Genomic DNA, 25,602 nt, shown 5'->3' on the forward strand with positions numbered 1-25,602 from the left:
TAATAAGGCATCAGAGGAGGAAATTTGGTGAAGGGAATATGTGAATGTGAGTGTGTGTGGTGTATGTGTGAGAGTGTCTCCCTATGAAATATATCACATACAGCTGGGGTAAAGAATGTGAATGGACAGTCTCAGGACCAGTGAATGCCTGTATTTAACATAAATATATGATGTATAACATCCCAAGTTCACTGGCATGTCACTACTATGAGTGGACACACACACACACACACACACACACACACACACACACACACAAGGAAATAATGCCATGTCTATAAATTTTAGCAGATGCCATGTTTGTTGTACTGAGTTATTATATTATAAGGGACAGTCCTAACTATGAAATATCAATGAGATGATAAAAGTAAAACATTTGATAAGAGATTAAGTCTTAAAAGTTATGAGACCACAAATGTCTTCTGGTCCAACCATGATCTGAAATATAGTATTTCTATAATGTCCTGAACAAGTGATCACACAGCCCCTAATTAAAGATATTCAGTGACAGAGAACTCATTACCTCTAGAGGTCACCCATGCTGTTTTTGGACAACTATAATTATTGGCAATTTTTTCCCTTATAATTTGCTGAAATGTGCTTAAAATTATAAACTACAACAATAACTGTCAAAATGACTGTGCACCAATACAGTACACCTAAAAGTGACTATTTTCATTACCACATTTTCTATAAATGGACAAAATATTAAAACTTACCAGTTGCTAAAATATACTGTCCATCTTTCGACACTTTAATAGTGGTGCTAACTGTGGGCATTTCAAAATCCTGAATAAGTTCAATTCTCCTCCGAATATCTACAGAGAGACAGAACAAGGAAAAAATAAATTAATGAACATATGCATGAAATTCACCAGATATTTATTCATTCTATTCAAAAGCTACCAATTGCCAAATCATTCTAAGTAATGCCAAATTGTCTCCTCCATTAAATAAGGATGACTATTGGGTTTCTTTTTTATACCCTGTATTTGTATACTTGCACTTTTTAGTTTCCCATATCAGAGGTGACAAACATTAACTCTAAAAAATATCTCTACAAAGAAAACAACTATAGTATTAAAGAATGAGGAGAAGGAGAAAAGTACAAAATAAACAGATCACAGAATCATCAGCATAGAAAAAATAATAGAATCCATATAAGCTGATGAGATCACCAAGAGGAAAAGAGGGTCCAGAACAGCTTAGGGAGACATCCATGGTTGGTGGGCATAACCTAATTAAGATCCAGTAAGGAAGACTAAGAAAGAATGCTCAGTCAAGTAGAAGGAAAACCAGAAGAAAATAGAAGAAAAAGAAGAACACTTTAGCAAAAGAGAAGGAAAGTGAAACCTAGAGTGGAGAATAGCTGGGGGAAAAAGGATATCAACAGTATCAAATGCTGAAGAGAGGTTAAGAAGGCTGAGGACTGAGAAAAGGCCATTAGATTTGGCAAATTAGCAATCAATGGTAACTTTGATAAGTTTGAGAAGTTTCAATTGAATGACAAGATCAGAAGCCAGACTACAGGAGAGTTAAGAAAAAAAGCGAGAAGAAAGGAAATGGAGGCACACCTTGATGGTAGATAGTTTTGTGAAGGAGTTATGTAGAGGGCCGATCTTAAGAGTCTGATATGGGTTTAAGATCCAGGACAGAATTTGACCTTTGCCCAGGCTTTCCCCCAAAGGGCTCAATAACTAAGAAGCATGGCTCTCCAATCTCTCCCTGCTAGGAGGTTCCTGAGACATTCCTTCTCACTCTTTGAACCTTAGATTTACATATTCACTCCTCTATACAGGCGCCAGGAGAAAGCCTTGGAATTTACAACTTTACCTAGGAACTCTGATAAGGAGGAAATGTATGTTATCACATCCTTAGCAGATGTTTCGGGAGCATCTCACGGGGAGGACTCTTTGAAGTTAGGATGGATTTTCTCTATATATTCTGTACCCTCAGAAAAATAAACTGAGTCAGTTTTTCTGCTCTGCCTGGCCTACTTCTTCATGTCTTATTTCACGCCTTTCCGTTTGGTGCACTATCTGGTTGCGGGCAACAGAGTTAGGCCATCAAAGGGAAGAGAGATATAAGACAATAGCTAGTAAGAAGAAATGTATCAAATAAGGGGTTTTGTTTTTTTAAGAATGGGGGGGGCAGCAGGGAAGCAGCCACCAGATTGGTAAAGTAAGGATGAATTCTAATCTACACCAAGAGGAAACTACCTACATAATTATTATTATAACAGCAATGATCACAAATTAAAAATACATTAAAAAGTACAGAAAATAAAAGTACTCAGAGGGGTCCAAAAAAGCAAACAAGATAACTGATATTATTTTATTAAGGTTAATATATTTTAAAATAAACCACAGTTTTGAATTTATGGTTTTATCTATATACACTATTTTTAAAATTTTTTTTTTTGCTGATAGTTACTAAGCAATAAAGACATCATGAAGTAGTAAATAGACAGCTGACCTCAAAGCCAGTAAGATCTGCATTCAAATTGTGCTTCTGACATATACTGGCTGTGTGATCCTTGGCTAGTCATTTAACTTCTCGGTGCTCTAGGGAAATCTCTAAGACTATAAGTTATTCTCTATGTCAATGAAATTATAGGCTGATTCTAGATCCGTATCCCAAAGAGAGCATAAAAATGGGAAAAGGACTCACATGTATAAAAATATTTATAGCAGCTCTTTCTGTGGTGGCCAAGAATTGGAAATTGAGGGGATGTCCATCAACTGGGGAATGGCTGAATAAGTTGTGGTATATGAATGTAATGGAAGATTACTGTGCTATAAAAAATGATGAACAAGCAGACTTCAGAAAAACCTGCAAAGACTTGTATGGACTGATGCTGAGTGAAGTGAGCAGAACCAGGAGAATGTTGTACACAGGAACAGCGACATCATGATATAACGAAGTTTGATAGACTTAGCTCTTCTCAGCAATGCAATGATCGAAGACAACTCCAAAAGACTCATGATGGAAAATGCTATCCATATCCATAGAAAGAACTATAGAATCTGAATGCAGATCAAAGCATACCATTTTCTCTTTGTTTTTTTCTTTCCTCGTGATTTTTCCCTTTTGTTCTGATTCTTCTTTCACAACATGACTAATGTGGAAATGTTTAATATGATCATACATGTATAGCCTACGTCAGACTGTACGCCACCGGGGGGGGGGGGGAATTTAGAACTCAAAATCTTATAAAAGTAAATGTTGAAATAAATTAATCTAAAAAAAGTAAAGAACTACTGATTTTTTGAAATTTAAGCTGTAGAAAATGGTGTCCACTAGCAGTTTAAATGAAAATTTATTTTGTGGTGTTAATGCTAGGCAAACTAATTTCCTAAATATATTTATTTGTAAATTGTGATTATCTTTGAAATAAAGTACTCCACTAATGCAAAAAAAATTTTTTTTAACTGTACCCTCCCCAAAAAGGGGCCAAAAAAAGTAAAACAATCAATTTAAAAGAAATCTCTGACATGCGGCAAAGAATAACAATGCAAAAAATCTAAGGAAAATTATTTACCATATCCCATAGGAGTTTACAAACCTTTGACTTTTCATCTTTTTTTATACACTTACCCAAAACTGAATAAGCTTCCAGAAGGATTTGTGATTCAGACCTATTAATTTACATGTTAAATATGGGTTTCGTTAAAAAGAAATGCTTCTTCTTGGTTCTGTATCTTGCGAGTAGCAAATAAAATTTAAATAGAGAATTACACTGGCTTGGAGAAATAAAAAATTAAACTCACCAACATCTTTCTTTTGCAGTGCTCTCTTCTTTCTGTCAGAAAGCCACTGAAAGAAAATTGATTTTCTCATAACTATTATGTTATACAAAAATGAGAGAGAGCAACTTTTAAAACAGTATATTTTAAACTTCACATAAAACAGAACCTCATTTTTGAAAGAAATTTTTTAAAATTATAACCAAAGCAATTAAGTTCCACTAAACTCTTGATAGGATGGTGTCAATGATCAAAACAGAAGCTCTGATAAGTCTTACCAAGCTGAAAAGGTTTTCAGTACAGTGTCAATCTAAGTAAATTGCAAAGAAATACACCATCAGAAAGTTGGGCACAAGGTGATGAATTCAAGTCCAAAAAATTCATGAAATCATCTAAAATGTAGAAATATTATAATCAGCTTTGGTGGAAGGAGTACCTATAATGACAAAATCATTAATCTTGTAGTGTACTGAGAAACAAATACAACTATCAGGATCATAGATTTAAAACTGGAAGGAACGTCAAAGTACTATCTCATCCAGCTTTACAGCTGAAGAAACTGAGCCTCAAGAAGGTTACATGATTTGCTTAATGTCACATAAGCTAGTAAGCATTAGAGGAAGGATTTGAACAAAGATGCTCAGACTCTTTTCATAGAACCATGTTACCTTTATTATAAGACAAAACAAAGTAATTCAGAATTTTAGTAAATTCATAAGTGAACAGAACAATAAAAATCATTCTGTTACCTAAAAAAGTTTTATGCCAAATTGCCTGTTGCTATTTGAAGCAAACATAGTAGTTCTATTCTACGTGACATGAATCAACAAGGGAGCAGAGTGGTGAATTCAAGGATACTCTGAATAAGTTCAAGAGAAGAAACAAAACAATATGAGTTCCCTTTCAATAACAACAGTTTATGGACTTTGTTCTTAGTACCCTGTTTAACAACTTCATTTCTAAATAATTCACTAGTAAATTTCAATAAAGTAAATATGTTTGTTGCTGTTCCCAATAACTGAATGATACCACTCACTACTTTTAAAGTTTGAGACTTATTCTGGAACTTTCTTGTTACCACACTGTCAGTTTGCCCATCTAAAAGTCATGTTAATCTCTTCATTTGCTTTCTATGATTCATCTGAGGCAGCAAACTTCAAAATGCAAACCAGATAAAAGCTAAGGTTTCTATACTATATTTCTCATTTCTCAAAATATCTTCTTGAATTAACAAACTATAAGCTTCTCCAATGGCAACTCATCCAGGAGTTTCTATACAAAATGACTGTACTCTTGAAAAGTGTGCGTGTGTATAAGGGTAGATTCGGTACAACAGAATGACAGACCTGAATATCAGTTCACAACAAGAAGTCAAAAAGGTTCACTGATGATACAGAATTCAAAGCTGTCATTAAATTGTAATAGCTACCCACTGTACTGGCCAATGATAGTTAATATGGAGGAGGAAGAGAATACAGCTATTTTAATTCCTGCTACAAAAATACAGATGTTGTACTACACAGTAACAACGTTTAAATGACTCACACAAATTTAGGAAGTTTACCCCAGAGAGAACAGGTATCCTCTGGAGTTAGTGAATGTACTGAAGTCACTACTAAAAAACACCTTTATAACTAGAATTTTGCAGACATGGGACTTGTAATAAAACTCAGAGCATCACTTACATTGTGTCAGATACAGAGAACAACAAGGTTCCCAATTAACTAACACATGATGAAGTGAATAGGAATGACAACACAAGGAGAAATAATAAAAACACTACCAAATTCAACTTATAATGATATATCAGTGACTAAAAGACAATTTGAACTGGGCAACCAAAATCTGGGCTAGAATAATCTCGTCAGCCTTTAAAGCAAAATGGCAGAATAGTAAATAATAACTGACACAGGTAGCAAACAGCAATCAGAATTACCTAGAATCATGTAATATCTTAAAGGCAATCTAGACCTCTTTTAACTATATGACTTATATGGCCTCTTTCACCTTTAAATCCACTCATCAATGAATAAATGAATTACTGAGGTCAGCCAAAATTGTAAACACTTTCACATCTATTTTTTTTAAGTAAGACCTATTACTGCTCAGAGGGAAAGAGCTTCAATTCAACATCAATTCATACCCTTATCCTTTCTAATAAACCTTCAAAAACCAGAAAGGCCTTCAAAAGTCATGATTCAAAATCAAAGAATCCAAGAGTTAGAAGGAATCTCAGAAGTCATCTAGTCAAATCCATACTTAAGCAGGAAATCTCCTCTAAAACATCCCCCACTGGTGGTTATTTGGCGACTTCCAGTGAAAGGATACCCACTACCTCCAGAAACAACCCATTCCACCTGTGCAAAACTCTAATCATTTTACATTTACTTCTATCTTCTCTTCTCCACAGGATAAACATCCTACTACCAGTTTAGCATTAGCTGTGCAACCTTAAACCAGTCACTTAACTTCTCTGAGCTTCAGTTTCATGTATCCGTGAATCAGATGATTTCTAAGTCCCTTCCCAGCACTCTGATCCCAGCAGGAAGTACATACGAGTTCTCTGGCCTCTTCTTCTCTCCGACCATGCCCCAAAGATGCTGGGTCTATGGAGCCCACAGGAGCCTGACTGTCCCCGGGAGGATAAGCATGAGGTGCGGGTGCTGGGAAAGATGGCGTGAGGAAGGAGCCCAGGGTACCCAGGAAGTACCGAAGAACCGGGTAGGAAGGCACGAAACTCACCTCAGGGAGGGATTTGCCGCAGCTCAGGCTGTAAATCTTCACTTCATTGAGGCTAGAGACCTGCATGGTCGCTCTTATTCGCCGGCGCCTTCGGCACGCAAGTCTGAAATTTCTCACCGTAGCCCACGACCTGCGACAGCTGACGCGCTCCTATGACGCACTTCCGGCCTGAGAGAGCCGAGGAGCGGAAGCGAAAGGCCGTTGCCGTAGGACTAAAGAAGGCGGAGAAAGCTAAAAGAAACACCTCCTCCGCGACCCCGCCTTTCGCGTTTCCTAGAACGCGCATGCGGAGTCGTTTCGCTACGGGCTTTGTAAGCTAAAGTTGCTTCCTAGTTAGCTCCAGTTTGAGGCTCCGTGGGCCTGGAGGGTCTGCTTCCCGCTCTCCTTTTTCCGCAGCTGTTAAGTCCCAGGCGGCCAGGACCTACAGAGATGAGTGGTCCGTTCTGGGTTAGGGATGTTTGACCCCTTAAAAAGGGAAGCGGAGAGAAGCAGTCACTTTTCTGTAAAAATGGCAGGGTTTGGACTGTGAGTGCAGTGCCTGGTACACAGTAGGCGCTACATAAATGTTAGCTCTTGTTGTTACTGTTATCTCCAAAAGCCCCAGCGTTCCATATCCTAAGGCCCCAACTGTTAGCTCTGGATTTCTGTGCTATAATGCCATCCCCCAGGTCTGACACCTTACGTCTTTAAACAAGCAAACATTTGACAATGGGGATACGAGAAAACATTCCCTGTCCTTTCCTTCCTGAAGTTTACATTCTTTTTTCCCAAAAAATAGGTGTTTTTTTAAATTATTATTAAAAATTCCTTCCCCCATCTCCCTACTGAAAAAAGAAATAGAAGAGTAACCTTGGTAACACATGCATAGTTGAACAGCAAATTCCCACGTTGGCTTATTTCCTGGAGTGTATGTCTCATTCTGCATCTTGAGATCTCACCTCTGTGTCAGGGCAGGTAGCATGCTTAGTCATGGGTGCTCTGGAATTGCAGTTTGTCATTGATTACATCGATCAGAGTTCTGAAGTCTTTGAAAGTTCTTCTCCTGGTTCCACTCACTAAACTCTACATCAGTCAAGAAGCTTATATTCCAATTGGAAAGAGGAATGTGTACATATTCATGTAATACATATATACTACATATAGTATGTCTACTTTGTGTGTATATATATTCACATGCATATATGTGTGTACATGTATGTGCATGTGTGTGTATGTGTGTGTATATGTACATATATATGTATACACATGTGTATCCCATTTGGTCACAGTTCTGGCACCAAGCAGAACAAGTCTAAATCTTTTTTCCATATAGCAGACCTCTAAATACTGGAAGACAACTATCATGTCCCCATCTAAGCCTTCTCTTCTCCAGGCTCAACATCCTCATTTCCTTCAACCTTTCCTAATGTGGCATTGACTCTAGCCCTTTCACCATCTTGATCACCTTCCTCTGGGTACCCTATCTTGTCAACGGGCCTCCTAAAATAAAGTGACCAGAACTAAGCTCAGTACCCTAGGCATGTGGTATGACCAGCGCAGAGAGTAGCAGAACTTACACCTTCCTTGCTTTAGATGATAAACTTATATTAGTGCGGGCAAAGATCACATGTAACTGGTAGATGCAGTGGGTAGAGTGCTGGGCCAGGAGTTAGGAAGACTCAACTTCCTGAATTCAAATCTGGCCACGCACACTTACTAACTCTGTGACCCTGGACAAGTCACTTAACTCTGTTTGCCTCAGTTTCCTCATCTTTAAAATAAACTGGAGAAGGGCATGGCAAACCACTCTAGTATCTTTACAAAGAAAACTCCAAATGGGGTCACAGAGAGTCAGACACCACTGAAAATGACTGAACAACAACAAGATCACATAAAGGTTTTGTATTTGGGGGTAGAAAAGTTGACTTTGCAATGCATTAAAACATCTAGGGTTGTTTTATTGTTGTTTAAAGTATGAACTATTTTCTAGTCATGTTTCCCTAGGCATACACATTTGATTCTTTTCCATCCAGTACAGGACTTAATATTTATCCCTATGAATTCAATTAAATTCACCAAACATTTTAAGCATTTACCAGGTCCAAGGAATAGTGTAAAATTCTGGGAATGCAAAGACAGCCTTTGCCTTCAAGTAGTTTATATTCTACTGGGAAGGGGCCATCTCCAGTCCTCCTGATCTATATCTTGTCAACAGACCCAGATGGCTCTAGAGGAGAAAGTGTGGTGGGTGACTTGCACAGCCCTCCCTCACTTAAATCCAATTCACTTGCAAGTCATAGCATCACCTTCCTGATGTCATAGTCCTCTTCAAGAACGAAGGATAACACATAATATTCTAAAACTCACTAGCTGTGTGACCCTGGGCAAGTCACTTAACCCCAATTGCCTCGCCAAAAAAAATAAAAAAATAAAAATAAGAATGAAAGACAAACAACATTCTACTGGGAGATACAACATGTACAGAAATAAGTAGACGCAAATTAACTTGAGTAGGGGAGCAAACTAACAATTGAAGTGATTAAAGAAGGCTTCATTAGGCATAAGGGTCTTACTACAGTAAATATAATGCTGAATTTGGAATTTTCAAGACCTAAATTTGAATCTTGCCTCAAAAACTTATTAACTCTGTGACCTTGGACAGGTCACTTAAGCTCTCTTGGCTTCAATTTCCAAACTATAAAATGGAGATAATAAAAGCTCTTGCTTCCCAAGGTTGTTGGAAGGATCAAAAGAAAAAACGTAGATAAAGAGCTATACAGACCTGAAAGGCTATGCAAGTGCTAACTATTAGAGGAGATGGCATCTAAGTTGAGTTTTGAAGGAACATAATGATTCTGAAATCGGAAATAAGGAAGGGGTGATTTCAGGTATGTGAATATATGAGTGGTGGGAGATAGAATGATAAATCACAGGAATAGCTTGTATCTGTCTAGTCTCCCCTGGTTGAAGTGAGAGCCTACAGAAAAGGGGACTCCCATCCATCAGAGATGCCCAGCTCCAAGGTACCAAAGGGCATTAGCAGAGATACTAGACACAAAGTTACTAGTGAGTCTGAGGTGGTTGTGGCTTGTTCTTGAACTGTATCTTCAGGATATGCTTCATTCCTAAGGGTGAAGTGGTGAAATGAATAGAGTGCTGGGCCTGGAGTCACAAAGACCTGAGTTCAAATGTGGATTCAGGTACTTCATAGTTGTGTGACCATAGCAAGTCACTTAACCTCTGTCTGCCTCAGTTTCCTCACCTAGAACATGGGGATTATAACAGCACCTACTTCCCAGAGTTATTGTGAATATCAAATGAGATAATATTTGTAAAGTGCTCAGCATAGTACTTGGTACACAGTAGACACTATATACATATTAGTTATTATTATTTTAGGGGAATTGCCAAATTAAGTTTAGTCCTGCCCAAGGAGTCTAAATAGCAAGCACTTACTGACTGAGATGCTTAGTCAGAAGTCTCTGCCACTTCCATTCTCCACTTGGAACGCAAGGTCCCTAGTGTTTGAAATGACTAATCATGCTCAGTCATCACAGAACTTTACAAATGATTGTGTCCTTAATTAATTATTATATGGAGTATTACCCAGTAGAATGTGAGCTCCTTGAGAAAAGAGATTGTTTTAATTTTTTTATCCTATATGAACAGTAAATTTCACATTTTAATATTTGATCAATATCTCATTTTATCTTCCTAGACTAAATTAGCTATCATGGAATTGTTTTTGGTTGGTTTTTTTTTTAATCTGAAAATGTGGAAAGAACCTTGGATCTAGAGTCAAGACCTGAGTTCAGATCTCATAAATACCTGCTATCCTGATGACCATGAACAAGTCATGTAACGTCTATGGGTTTCTTCATCTGTAAAATTAGAGTGCTGGATTTGATGACCTCTATGGTTCCTTCCAGCTCTAAATCAATGGTTCTATAATAATATGCTGTTGGTGGACCTGTAAATTGGGCCAGCAATAGGAAAACAATAGGAATTATGTGGGGAAAAAAAGTCACTAAATCATTCACACTCTGACCTAGTTAGATCACTACTATAGGTCACTTTATAAAGGTCAAAAAGAAAAAAGATCCCACATGCACTAAAACTATCCATCGTTATACATTTGTGGTGTCAAAAACCTGAGAAAAGAAAATGTAAATGGCCAAACAAATTATACTATATGAATGTAACAGAATATTATCAAACCATAAGAGATAAAAATATAAGATATTCAAAGAGAAGACTTTTATGAGTTAACACAAAGTAAACACAGCAGAACTGGAACAATACTATACATAGTAACTACAATAATGTAAAATAAAACAACACTAAAAAATCAACTGAATTCAGCTTAAATACAATGACCAAACTTGATCACTGGAGAGAGAACAGATAAAGAAACACATACCTTTCTCCACTTGATAGATAGGCAAGGGACTACAAGTACTGAGTATTGCACACTTTCATCTCTCTTGAATATTCTGTCTGGCTCCCAGGCAGGTCAGTTATATCTCTCTCAGACTTTCTGGCCCTCTTGGATTCTGATTACTGGCTAGGCCTATGGAGACATCTCTTTCTCCTGCTTAGACTTCCCTAACGAACTGTCAGAGGAGGTTGCTGTGTTGGTTGATTTTGTTCAACTTTGTAACTCATTATAAGGGTATGTTTAGAAGGTGAGGTGTATTTGGAAATTACTGTGACAGAACACTGCTCTAATTGTAGGCATCATCATTATCATCATAGCTAATATATGCATACATATACACATTTGTGTGTGTGCTTGTGTGTAGCTAAAATTGTGCTAAATGCTTTACAATTATTATTTCATTTGATCCTCACAAAAACCCCATGAAGTAGGTGCTATTATTATCCCTATTTTCCAGATGATACAACTGGGGGCAAATAGAAGTTAAATGACTTGCCCAGTCTCACAGCTAGTAAGTTTCTGAGGTCAGATATGAACTCAGATCTTCCTGACTCTAGACCTAGTGCCTTACACTGTAACACCTTAGCTGCCACTAAAAATAGTTAGAAGCCCACTTTCTCAACAATTCTTGGCAATACACAATTACAAAACACTATTCACACAAATAAAGTCAGATATAAACAATTGGGAAAAAAATTAGTTGCTTGTGGGTAAGCCAAGCTAATATAATAAAAAATGACAATTCTACTTAAGTTAATTTACTTGATCAGTGCCGTACCAGTCAAACTACTAAAAAATTATTTTATAGAGCTAGAAAAACTAAGATTCATTTGGAAGAATAAAAGGTCCAGAATATCAAGGGAACTAATGAAAAGAAATGCTAGAGAAGGTGGCCTAGCCATTCCAGATCTTAAATTGTATTGACAAAGCAGCAATCATCAAAACTACTTGATACTGGCTAAGAAATAGAGTTGGTGGATCAGTGGAATAGGTTAAGTATGCAAGACACAGTAGTCAATGACTATAGTAATCTACTGTTTGATAAACCCAAAGACCCCAGCTTCTGGGATAAGAACTCACTATTTGACAAAAACTGCTGGGAAAACTAGGCATAGACCAAAATCTTACACCATATGGCAAAATAAAGTCAAAATGGGTCCATGATTTAGATACTATACTAGGCTGATACTATAAGCAAACTGGGGGAGCAAGAAATAGTTTACCTGTCAGATTTATGGAGAACAGAAAAATTTATGACCAAACAAGAGATAGAGAACATTATGAAATGCAAAATGGATAATTTTGATCACATTAAATTGAAAAGTTTTTTCACAAACAAAGCCAATGCAACCAAGATTAGGAGGGAAGTAGAAACCTGGGAAAGAATTTTTACAACTAGTGTCTCTGATAAGGGCCTCATTTCTAAAATATATAGAGAACTAAGTCAAATTTATAAGAATACAAGTCATTCCCCCCCATTGATAAATGGTCAAAGGATATGAACAGGCAGTTTTCAGATGAAGAAATTAAAGGTATCTATAGTCAAATGAAAAAATGCTCTAAATCACTATTGAATAGTGAAATGCAAATCAAAACAACTTTAAGGTACCATACACAAATCACACCTATCAGATTGGCTAACATGACAAAACAGGAAAATGATAAATGTTGGAGAAGATGTGGGAAAATTGGGACATTAATGCATTGTTAGTAGAGTTGTGAATTGATCCAACCATTCTGGTGAGCAATTTGGAGCTATGTCCAAAGGGCTAAAAAAAATTAAGAATACCCTTTGACCCAGCAATAGCACTTCTAGGGTTGTATGTATCCCAAGAGATCATACAAATGGGAAAAGACCCACATGTACAAAAATATTTATAGCAGCTCTTTCTGTGGTGGCCAAGAATTGGAAATTGAGGGGATGCCCAGCAATTGGGGAATGACTGAACAAGCTGTGGTATATGAAGGTAATGGAATACCATTGTGCTATAAGAAATGATGAGCAAGCAGACTTTAGAAAAACCTGGAAACACTTGTATGGACTGCTGAGTGAAGCGGGCGGAACCAGGAGAATGTTCTACAGAGTAAGAGCCACGTTGCGTGATGACTAAGTTTGATAGACTTAGCCCTTCTCAGCAATGGGAGGATCTAAGACATCTCTAAACGTCTCATGATGGAAAATGCTATCCACATCCAGAGAAAGAACTATGGAGTTTGAATGCAGATTGAAGCATACTGTTTGCTCTTTTTTTCCCTCTGTTTTGTCTTGTTTCTTCTTTCTTGTGGTTACTCCTATTGGTTCTATTTCTTCTTTACAATGTGGTTGATATGAAAATATGTTTAATAGGGAAAAAAAGAAAAAAAACTCTTGGCAATATTACCATTGATCATGGACAATTACCTTGTGGCCCCTTGGAATGACAGAGAAGGGCTAATAATGTGTTCTTTTCCCCCTACCCATTACCCCAGCTCTCACTATAACAATGGGTCTTAGGAAGGAACCAAGGAATGTAACCTTAAATCTATAACTTCTTTTTAATCCTTATATTCCTGGTGCTTAGCACAGTGCATTGAACTAAGTAAGTAATGAACAAATATTCATTTGTGTTGAATTAATGGGCCTTGGGACTGGGTTGAGGAGGTGATTCTCTGTTATTACAAGTCATCCTCCACTTCATGTAGATCTGGTTTGTTCCTGGCTGGAATATCACTGTGCCAAAAGAAACATATGTAATAAATATAGAGAAACATGAAAGACTTGTATGATCCTATGCAAAATGAAGTAAGCTGGAGCAGCTAGGTGGCGCAGTGAATAGAGCACTGGCACTGAAGTCAGGAGGACCTGAGTTCAAATCCGGTCTCAGACCAAACATGACACTTATTAGCTGTGTGACCCTGGGCAAGTCACTTAACCCCAATTACCTAAAAAAAAAATTAAGTAAGCAGAACTGATAAAACAATATATATATGATAACTGTAAATGACAATGTATATAAAAAAAAAACCAATAACAACAAAATAATCAAAATTGAGTGCTGTGGATTATAATGACCATGCTTGGCTAGTTCCAAAGAAGACATATGAGAAGACACTTCTTCTCCCTGTCTCCCTTATAGAAATGGGAAGCCAGGGGTGTGGGATATGTCATATAATGTCAGATTTTTTTTAATATGTATAGATTCATTTTTTGAAATTTTTTCCCCCCATTTCTTGTATTTAGCATAAGGAACAACTCTCTGGGGAAGGAGTGGGAAGAGGAATCCAATAGGAAATATAAAAGATATAGTAACAAAAGGTATCAACTACTTTTTAAAGGGATGGCAACTCAAAATGGAATTAACTTGAATCAATATGGCACAAATATGCCAAATATGGCAATGCATAAAGAGCAATTTTGTCTTTTCGTGAAAGGTAGAAGAGAAGAAAGCTAGAGAGATGCTAGGTAGCAATGAGAAAGGTTAATATGAATGTGGCTTTAAACCAAAAACAGTAAAAAGCATATAGGGAAGGCCCACATAGAACTTCCCTTCTCTCTTTAGACTCACTTTCAATCCAGTGGCAACATTTTGATTTCTCTTACATAGTCTTTTTCTCTGGCTCTGAGTGAGGTCTACAACTACATTTCCCTCAGATTCTGGTTTTCTTTCTAGCTATTTGCCAGGCTTATAAAAGTATCTCCTTCTTATAACCTGGGGTTCAAGCCTACTTGTATAAGATTTGCTATTGATGGAGAATGAATTTTATACATGAGAAGCAGAGTTAGCAAGAGCTTGGAAAAAGAGAAACACTCGGTCTTCTGTTTTCTATCTTCAAGAGAAAACATTTGAGGTTCCAGGCTCTCTTCATGGAGAATTCCTGGAGGAAGAGATAGAGTCCAGGAAGAAGCCAATATGTAGAGGAGCTAGAGCCTCCAGATGTCTTATTTCTCAGCTTACTATGCAAGAGACTTTCAGGAGTTTGTCCTTGTGTGAGTTCAGGCATTCTCTCTGAATCCCTGTTGGAACGGTAGGATAGTTCATTTACCTGTATTGCGTGGTATATTACAATTCATAAAACTTTTCTGATTTCTGTTTATTTTGGCTTGGATAAATGAGTTTATTTGTTGTTTACCATGTATGATGATCTTTGTGTATCTGACATTGGTGGGAAGGGAGTTAAGCCTTCGGATACATAGCTTTGAGCACTCCTTCCCCATTAAACAGATAGTGACATGGCTTGGAACTAAAAATTATTCCTCCTAGACAAATACTACTTAGCAGGGCAGAAAGATATAAATCTAGCCTAGTACCCCTTCTCTAAGGATAGCAGACCAACCAGAATCAAGGCCCCAACCCCACTGCTCTCCTCTTGGCAGGAATCCGAGACTTCCTTGGAAAAGAATGGGCTAAGGATATCCTAGAGCTATCTATCCATGCTTCTTTGTGAGCCACATTTAGACAGACCCATGTAGACAGACCTAATCTATATGACTAAAACACATTTAGTGTTTTAGTGTCTCCCACACTACCAGATTATATCTTGATCTCTCTCTCTCTGTGTTCCCTCCAGGTTTTTTGTTGTTCAGTCATTTTCAATCATATTTGAGTCTTCATGACCCCATTTCTTAGCAAAGATACTGGTTTGTCATTTCCTTTTCCTGCTCATTTTCTAGATAAGGAAACTGAGGCAAACAGGGTTAAGTGACTTACCCAGGGTCATACAGATAGGAAATGTCTGAAGCTAGATTTGAACTCAAGTCCTTCTGCCTCCAGGGCCAGCACTCTATCCACTACCAGGGGTGGGGAACCTGCACTAAACCACCTAGCTGCCCCTTCAAATTAGCAACCTGCAACCACATCAATATGTTGTTCTCCCAGCCAGTGACTAGGCCATCTTTCATTCTCTCTATTCCTCTTGTCTTTTCTCTCTCTTTTTTTCATCTTTGTGTTAGAGTTTAGAGCTGGTATGACATAAACTCAAGGCCTTTCATCATTCCCACTGCCCTTCTCTGAAGTTCTCTAGCTTATCAAAATCCCTCCTACCACATATGTAGTGTTAGGCCTAGTCCTGGGTGTTGCAGTTCAGGAAGAACGTTGATTGTCCAGAGGAGGACAGCTAGTATTTTGAAAGTCATTGAGTGCATGTTCTATGAGAATCAAGTTGAAGAAACTGGAGATATTTAGCCTGGAGAAGAGAATACCCAGGGGAGGTAGGAAGTAAGGGTGTAAAAGAGGAAAATATCAAAACTGACTTCAAGTATTTGGAGGCTTGTCACGTGAAAGAGGGATCAGGTTTGTTCTGTTTGGATCCAAAAAGCAAAACCAGGAACAATGGATGAATATTGCAAAAGGGCAAATTTAGCCTTGATGCAGCCAACTAATAGTCAATAAACAAGCACTCCCCAAATGCTTACTATGTGTCAAACACTGCGCTAAGTGCTGGGAATGTGAAGAAAGTAGAAAACGAAAAACATGGTCCCTACTCTTAAAGAGCTCACATTTCAGTGGAAGTTATAGCAGGCAAGTAACTATATATGTACACAGTCTGCACAGTAGAGATGGAAGGTAATCTAGAAGGAAAGGACTGCAGGGTGGTAGAAGGAAAGACCTCCTGAAGAAGGTGGGATTCAAGCTCAACCTTGAAGGAAGCCAGAAGGTGAAGATGTGGTGTGCAAGCATTCCTGGCACAGGACATATCCAACGCAAATGCATCATGTCAGGCGATGGAATGTCTTGTGTGAGGAATGTGTGAGTAGGCCATTGTATCTGGATCATACAATATGTCAGTTAGTCAACAAGTATTTATTGAACACTTACCATGTGCTAAACTCTAGGGATTAAAAAAAAATGCAAAATGAATAATTTTGATTACATGACATTGAAAAGTTTTTGCACAAACAAAGCCAATGCAACCAAGATTAGAAGGAAAGTAGAAAACTGGGAAAGAATTTTTATAACCAGTGTCTCTGATAAGGGCCTCATTTCTAAAATATATAGAGAATTAAATCAAAATCGTAAGAATACAAGTCATTCCTCAATTGATAAATGATCAAAGGATATGAACAGACAGTTCTCAGATGAAGAAATGAAAGCCATCTATAACCATATGAAAAAATGCTCTAAATCACTATTGACTAGAGAAATGCAAATCAAAACAACGCCGAGGTACCACATCACACCTATCAGATTGGCTAACATGACAAAACAGGATGTTGGGGAGGATGTGGGAAAATTGGAACAGTAATGCATCGTTGGTGGAGTTGTGAACTGATCCAACCACTTTGAAGAACAATTTGAAACTATGCCCAAAGGGCTATAAAAATGTGTATACCCTTTGACCCAGCAATAGCACTTCTAGGGCTATATCCCAAAGAGATCATACAAATGGGAAAAGGACCCACAGGTACAAAAATATTTATAGCAGCTCTTTCTTTGGTGGCCAAGAATTGGAAATTGAGGGGATGCCCAGCAATTGGGGAATGACTGAACAAGTTGTGGTATATGAAGGTAATGGAATACTATTGTGCTATAAAAAATGATGAGCAAGCAGACTTCAGAAAAATCTGGAAAGACCTATATGGACTGATGCGGAGTGAAGTGAGCAGAACCAGGAGAATGTTGTACACAGTAACAGCCACATTGTGCAATGACTAACTTTCATAGACTTAGCCCTCCTCAGCAATGCAAAGATTTAAGACATCTCCAGAGGCCTCATAATGGAAAATGCTATCCACATCCAGAGAAAGAACTGTGGAGTTTGAATGCGGATTGAAGCATACTATTTGCTCTTTTTTTCCCTTCAGTTTTGTTTTGTTTCTTCTTTCTTGTGGCTCCTCCTATTGTTTCTAATTCTTCATTACAACAGGACTAATGTGAAAATATGTTTAATAGGAATATATATGTAGAGCCTTCATCAGATTGCATGCTATCTTGGGGAGGGAGGTAATGGAAGGGGGGTGGATTTAAAACTCAAAAGCTTATGGAAGTGATGGTTGATAAATCAAAATAAATTAATAAAAAATGAAAAAAAAAACAGTTCCTGCTCTGAAAGAGCTTACATCTAATAAGGGAAGCAAAATGCTAACAACTATGTTTAAACAATATATACAGGATAAATTGGAGAAAATCAACAGGGTGAAGACACTAGCATTAATAGGGAATCAGGAAAAGTTTCTTGAAGAAGGTAGAATTTTAACTGGAATTTAAAGGAAGCCAGGGATGCCAGGAGACAGAGATGAAGACAGAGAGAATTCCAGGCATGGGGACAGCCAGTGAAAATGCCCATTGTCAGGAGATGTTGTCTTGGGTGAGAAGCAGCAAGCAGACCATTGTCACTGAGCCTCAAAGTATGTGAAGGGGTATGAGGTGTAAGAAGACTGGAAAGACTGGGGTAGGGCAGATTATGAAGGGCTTTAAATGCCAAACAGGAGAATTTCTATTTGATCTAGAAACTAATAGGGAGTCACTTGAGTTTATTAAATAGGAAGGTAACATGGTCAGACTTCTGCTTTAGGAAGACCACTTTGGCAGCTCAGTATAGGGTGAATTGGAGTGAGTGAAACTCAAAGCAGAGAAACCAGTTAGAAGGCTATCATCATTCAGGTGGTGATGATGGCCTGTACAAGGGTTGTAACTGTATGTGTGGAAAGAAATACGTGTATGTGAGTAATGTTGTGAAGGCAAAAATGACAAAATTTGACAATAGATTTGATCTATGGGGTGAGTTTGAGTGAGGAGTTGGGGTGGACTCTAAAATTGTAAGCCTGGTTGATTAACAGGATGATGCTGCCCTTGGCCACATATCCTATGGGAAACAGTGCAGTTTGTATTTCTATTGTTAAGTTTTTTAAATTATGGTAGTTTCTGCTATAGTTAGATGTTTATGTAATTCTTATGTCAGAGGAAGGTTTGAAAGAAGGGAGGGCTTAAGAGGAAAGATAATTATTTCTGTTTTAGACATATTGAATTTGAGATGCCTATGGAATATCCAGTTTGAAACGTCCAGGAGGCAGTTGGTGATGCAGGTTCAGTGTTTTAGGAGAGAAATTACAAAGATCTGGGAATCATCTGCATAAGGATAATAAGCTACACTCTTAGGAACTGATGAGATTGCCAGAGGAGACAGTACAGAGGGAAAAGAAGAGAGTTCAGAATAGAGCTTTTGGGACAACCATAGGTAGTAGGTATGACCTGGATGAAGAAAAAGCAAAGGAGACTGAGAAGGAACAGTCAAACAGGCAGGAGGAGAATCAGGAAGGAGCAGCGTCACAAAGACTTAGAGAATAGATAGTTTCCAGAGTCTGGTTTACAGTGTTAAAGGCCCCAGAGAAGTCAAGAAGAATGAGGATTGAGAAAAGGCTTTTGGAGTTGACAATTAAGAGATTATTAGTAATTTTGGAAAATTGTGTTTTCAACTGAATGATGGAATTAGAAGCCAGATAGCTGAGGATTTAGAAGTTAGGGAAAAGAGAGGAAGTAGAGGCACCAGGTGTAGATAGCTTTTTCAGAGTTTAGCCAAGAAGGGAAGGAGAGATATAGGGTGAGAGTTAGTGGTGATACTAGGACTAAGTGAGGGTTTGGGTTTTTTGTTTTGGTTTTTTTAGGCGATTGGGGTTAAGTGACTTGCCCAGGGTCACACAGCTAGTAAGTGTTAAGTGTCTGAGATCGGATTTGAACTCAGGTCCTCCTGACTCCAAGGCCGAGCTCTATTCACCACGCCACCTAGCTGCCCCGAGTTTGGGTTTTTTTAAAGAATGAGGGGGTGCAGCTAGGTGGTGCAGTAGATAGAGCACTAGCCCTGGAGTCAGGAGGATCACCTCAGGCACTTATTAACTCTGTGACTCTAGGCAAATTACTTAATCTCAATTGCTATCCGGCCCCAACCAAAACAAAACAAAACAAAACAGAACTGGGAAAAGAGGCAAGTATGTAGGCAGCAGAGAAAGAGATAATAGTTAGGGAGAGACTGAAGACTTCTTAGCAGTTAGAGTTATTCAGGAGAGGAAGGGGCAGACTCAGAGGGAGGTGGGTTCCCCTGTTTGGAGTTTTTCAAGGGTTGATGACCAGTTGTCAGGTGTGTTAGAGTGAGGATTCTTTTTCCAGTATGTGTTGGACCATATGACTGCTGAGATATCTTCCAGGTCTAAATTTTTGTGAATCTATGAGCTTGATTCTAAGAAAGCCCAACAGGACCTAGTAGAAGTATTGATTGGTAGTGTGATTCCATCCTCTTTGCAGGGTGTGAGAATTTATCTGTGTCTGTAGCTGCATGGAGTGTGATAGAGAAGTTTACTGAGGATGGCAGTGGGAGTTTCTCCTCTAAGGAAATTCAGGATAAGCTGAAGAAATAAAACCTCTCATGAACCAATGCAGTAGCATGTGAAGCAAATTTAAATTTTCTTTGTTTAATTCAACACTTTGTTGTGTAAGTGGTATAGGCCCCTAGATTCCTGAGTTTTAAAATCTACCTTGGAGCAATCTTGGGCCGATCCATCTCCCCGAATGTCAGTTATAGCTACTAAATTTGGCTTTTGCTTCAGACATCCTTTTTTGCCTGGCTCTTTTAGTTCCTAAACATGTATTTCTAATATCTGCTTACTTTTAATATGATTGCAAGTGAATTTCCCAACTAAAACCTCTTCCTCACCTCTATGGGCTGTGAAAACCATGTGGCCACACACAGTTCCTGTCAGAGGAAAAAAGTACAGTTTGTATCTCTAGTGTTATCTTTAAAAATTATGTTATCAATTTTTAACAGTTTTTGCCATACTCATTTATTTATGTAACTTTTATGTCAGAATCTTTCACATGACACAAAAGGCCTAATTGTGATTTACAATATCATAAATTTAAAGCCAGAAGACCATCTAGTGACCATCTGGTCCCACCCTCATCATTTTGCAATTTTGGAAACCCAGGCCAAGAGTTGCTTAAAGGACCTGACCAAGGGCCTAGAGGTAACAGTAGTCAGAGTCAACTCCCAATCTAATCCTCTTTCCAACAAACCATGAGGACTCTCCAACTTATTGCCCCTACCGTGAAAATACAAGAAACTTGCTGATTAACAAAACCTTCCCTATAAAATCATAGGCCCAGGGAATGCAGTACTTGCTTTCATGCTGGAGAAAAAATAATTCAAGGAAATTATCAGTGCCTTATGAATGAACAACCTTCCCCAGAGAGCTGCATAGCTGGGCTGTTAGAGCAATAAACTAGAAAGGACTCCCAATAGGTGTTGCCTCACTGCATGTAGCCCACTACAGTTCTTCACAGCTCCCAGTTAGCAGTAGCTGTCACTCTAACAGTTCTCTGAAGTTCCCAGCCTGTACTGACAGTCTTTATTTCTCTGCTCCAACGTTGAAGGTCTTCCTTATCACTCTACCTGTAGTCTCAACAACTCCCAGCAGGTGGCATACCTAGCCCATTTTCCAGACAGAAAGCCTCACTCCTATCCTAGGATGTCTCCATGCAGCAAAATCCCTACATTCCTTTAAAGAATCCTTTATTATGTGTTTCTGGGTATATGGAGTGTGCACACACACACACACACACACACACACACACACACACACACACACTATCTGTAACACATATATGTGAACACATATAAGTGTATTATATATAACATAATATTAGATAATATATGTGTGCTATTATATAAGCATATTATTATAAGTGATATATCATATATAGTGTTATAACATATGGCATGTATAATATATGTACATGTATTACGTGTAAATACCAAGATACTGCGCTAGTCACTAGGGGAAAAAAAAAAGGGAAAATTTAAATATGAAAACCCAACAGATTTCAAGGGATTCTGACCATAGCCAACAAAGGATCCTTTTTTTTAACTGTTTTTTTCTTTTTTTAAGGCATTTGGGATTAAGTGACTTGCCCAGGGTCACACAGCTAGTAAGTGTGAAGTGTTTGTTCTGAGATGTATTTGAACTCAGGTCCTCCTGACTTCAGGGCAGGTGCTCTATCCACTGCGCCACCTAACTGCACCCGAAGGATCCTTTTAATAGCACAAGAATTAAATGAAAAATAAAGGCTCCTTTTCATATATCTGTAAATATACTTATATATGTATATATACATTTATTTATCTGGTCAATAAAGGATCTTTAAATAATAAAAGGGTTAAATTTAAAATAAAAGATCCTGTATAAGTGTGTGAGACCATGATGTTTATACATAAACATCATGGCAGTGGCTATATGACATTGTCCAGGATCATACAGCTAATAAGTATCTGAAGCAGGATTTATATTCAAGTCTTCCTGATTCTAGGTCCAGCACTGTGTTCACTATGCCACTTACTTACCCTAGTATGTAGCAGCTACTCATTGTGCTTATGACCCATTCTGTCCTGTTAATATATTAAATAAGAAGATTGGTATCCTTAAAGATTATGTGTATACATGTATTTGTAGGTATACATATAATATATAAATATATGTGTATGTGTGTATATACACACATGTGTGTACATACATGTATGTGTATATGTGTGTCTTTTTTGTATTTGTGTCTCCAGTGTCTGGCACATAGTAGGAGCTTAATAAATATTTATTGACTATTAAAGGTTAATTAATGTTAACTGGAACTTATCAATGTTGGGGAGCAAACCAAAAGAGGAGCACATGAATTGTAGTAGGAAAAACCCCAAACCATAAGTTACCACTAGACCTTTAAGGGAAGCAATAGTGATTATCCTCCAGGGAACCTGACCTGCTAGTCCAGCATGAGGTGAGAGAATTAGTCCAAAGTGGATGCTACATCTCTAAAATGGGGATAATAATAGCATATAACTCACAGTGTTGTTCTGAGGATCAAATGAGATTATGTATACAAAGTATCATGCAAACCTTAAAGCCCAGTTATTATTAACCTAAATCTCATAATGGGGTCAAAGAAATAGCTTACATAAAATTGTTTTCATAAGAAAAACTCTTACTTCTGTATTTCGAAAGCACTTTGCTTCCTGGTGTAAGGACTCACTATTTGACAATAACTACTGAGGAAATTAACAGAAATTGGGATTAGATCAATATTCATACCATATAACTCAATTAGCTCCAGATAGATAGATAGATAAACTTATAAAAGGTCACATCACAAACAAATTAGAAGATCAGGGAAGGAGATACTTTTCATAATGATGGATAAAGGAAGAGTTCTTGACCACACAAAGGCTAGAGAGGATCACAGGAGATAAAACAGGCACTTTTGATTACATAAAATTTAAAAACATTTAATAAATAAAATCAATGCAGTTAAAAGTAGAAAGGAAGTAATTAACTGGTAAAATATTTGCAATAAGTTTTCTTGATAAGTCCTAATATCCAAGATATATAGGGAACTTATTCAAATATATAAGGATAAGAGCAATTCCATAATAGGTAGACACAACAGTTTTGAAGAGGCAGTTCTCAAAAGAAGAAAAGTAAATTCTCATTAATGATATAAAAAGATAATAGAAATCAATAATAACAAGAGAAATAAACATTAAAACTTCCCAGCTACCTCCTTACCGTGTTGACTATATTCTGGCCATTATCCTCATCTCCACTCCTACCCCATTTACCCCACCAACATTACAACTTTGGGCCCCATCCCTTGGTCCCACAGCTCTTATGTTTTATCAGGAGCCAGGCCTCCATGCAACTTCCCATCCTTGCCAATGCCATGCCTCCACAGGCACACTGTCCTCTCTCTAGCTCCCCTTTTTGTGATGTCTTCCCCCATTAGAATGTAGGCTCCTTGAGGAGGCAGCTATCTTGCTTGCTTATATTTGTATCTCCAGTGCTTAGCGCCATACCTGGCACATAGTAAAGCTCTATCTGTCTGCTTGCTAGCTATCTTTCTCCCTGGAATTAAATGCAAAGGAAGGAGAAAGCCAAGGGAAAGTTTTTGATGTACCTAGAGGTGTCTGGTGACCATTTAGACAAGGGGACGCAGAAGCAGGATCATATCAGTCAACAAGTACTTATTAAACTTTTACTATGTGCTAGACACTATGCAAGACTACAAGGATTAAAAAAAAAAGTCAAACAGTTCTTGCCCTAAAGGAGCTTAGATTTCATCATACAAAATAACATGTGTGTTATATACATACTCATACACATACATGATACAACTACATGGTAATTTTAAGCTGTAGGCCCAAGCACCGGGAAGAGGAGGGGGAGAGGGAGAAGTAAGGAAGAGTGAAGATCAAAAAAGACATTGTGTAGGGGTGGCACTTTGGGACAACTTTACTAAAGATTTCAAAGGATGGAAAGGAAGAGGATGTGCATTTCATGCATGGGGGACAGCCTGTGCAAATTTACAGACAAGAGATTGAATGTGTCATGAAGCTAGAAGACCAGTCTGGCTTTAGTATTGAGTGAATCCGGAGAAGTAATATATAATATGGCTAGAAAAGTATTTTGAGCCATAAACGGGCTTTAAATGTTAAACAGAGGAATTTATGTTTAATCTTAGAGTCAATAGAAAGCCTTGGGAGCTCCTTGATCAGAGGAGTGACTTGCTCCAAATTGTGCTTTAAGAATATCCCTTCACCAGCTATGTAGAGGAAAGAGAGCAGAAAGAGCACTACTGGCTTTGGAGTCAGTGGACCTGGCTTCAAATCCTGGCTCATTTGCTTGAATTTACCTGTATGTTTTTGATCAAGTTGCCCTCTTCCAGGGCTTTTGATTATGAGGAATATCTAGGTCCTATTGAAAAAAGCATAGAATTGCCAGACTAGGCTTCAATACTTTGTGACATGACCTTAAAAAAGAAGAATGGAATAATTCAAATTAGTTGAAGACTAGAAGGCCAAGTTGATTGATAGAAGGCCAAGATTAGTTGAAGGCCAAGAAGCCTGTGGCCAAGGTTCAAGTCAGACAAGTTTTTGATTTAATCTTGAGTTCTGATTATCCCTTCAAGATAAAGACTCTGAGGCATCAAGAGGTCATTTGACTTTCCAGCTTGTGGGGGAGATAGAACTAGAACTCAGGGCTTCTCCATTTTACTGACCATTTGACTACACAGACTATCTCCTATAGGAAAGCATTTTAACAGATTTAAAGTAAAACCAAAGCTTCAAGGGAATTTTCTGTGTCTACACAGAGGCTTAGGTCTTCTTTACAGATACAGCATCTTCTCTGGGATCATTCTACCAATTCCCAGTGGGCTAACAGGTTGGATTATCTGGAGGTCAGAGCTCTAAGCATAACTCTGAGGAGTTGAGGTTTCTAGTAATGCCATTCATGAAGTCACCATCCAGTGTGCTTCTCATTATTGATCAACCAACTGACACTGATTAGCTTTTACAAAAGGACATTTTACTGAGAAGGTATAGTAGGAACAGTAGTTATAAAAGAATTCCTCCTACCAAACCAGGGGGCTCATTCTCTCCCTTGCATATGCATAAGTTCTGGTAGGGGAGAGCGGGCTAAAACTTCAGGGACAAAGGTAGTAAGGCACATATGTAGGGAACACATGGCAATGAACAGTGCCTCATGATTCCTGACCTTGGAAGTTATTTTCTAGCTTTTTAGAGTCCCCAACAAATTTGTTTCAGGATGAGACACTCCCTTTGTTTAACTGTAGTTGCTTCTTGAAGAATGTGGTGTCTCAGCTAAGCAAATTCATTGCTGGGTTGGGTCAGACAAGTAACTGAGCTACTAACTTGACTCCTCACTGGAGTAGACAGCTAATGCTATTG

At 38.0% G+C, this 25,602-nt stretch overlaps 1 protein-coding gene across 1 annotated transcript in view; it reads right to left on the reverse strand.

The window, feature by feature from the left end:
- Window positions 1-6,657, reverse strand: part of NOL10 (nucleolar protein 10) — a 110,021-nt gene extending 103,364 nt beyond the window's left edge. Inside the window, exons 1-3 of the mRNA XM_020992678.2 lie at window positions 6,489-6,657; window positions 3,771-3,816; window positions 720-818 (exon numbers count right to left, since the gene is read on the reverse strand). Coding sequence (XP_020848337.1) covers window positions 720-818; window positions 3,771-3,816; window positions 6,489-6,554 — 211 coding nt within the window. The 5' untranslated portion in view covers window positions 6,555-6,657. The remainder of the gene's footprint in view (window positions 1-719; window positions 819-3,770; window positions 3,817-6,488) is intronic.
- Between the last annotated feature and the right edge of the window lie 18,945 nt (window positions 6,658-25,602).

The sequence above is a fragment of the Phascolarctos cinereus genome, unplaced genomic scaffold (genome assembly GCF_003287225.1).
Source record: "Phascolarctos cinereus isolate Bilbo 61053 unplaced genomic scaffold, phaCin_HiC Scaffold_2;HRSCAF=192, whole genome shotgun sequence".
Lineage (NCBI taxonomy): Eukaryota > Metazoa > Chordata > Mammalia > Diprotodontia > Phascolarctidae > Phascolarctos > Phascolarctos cinereus.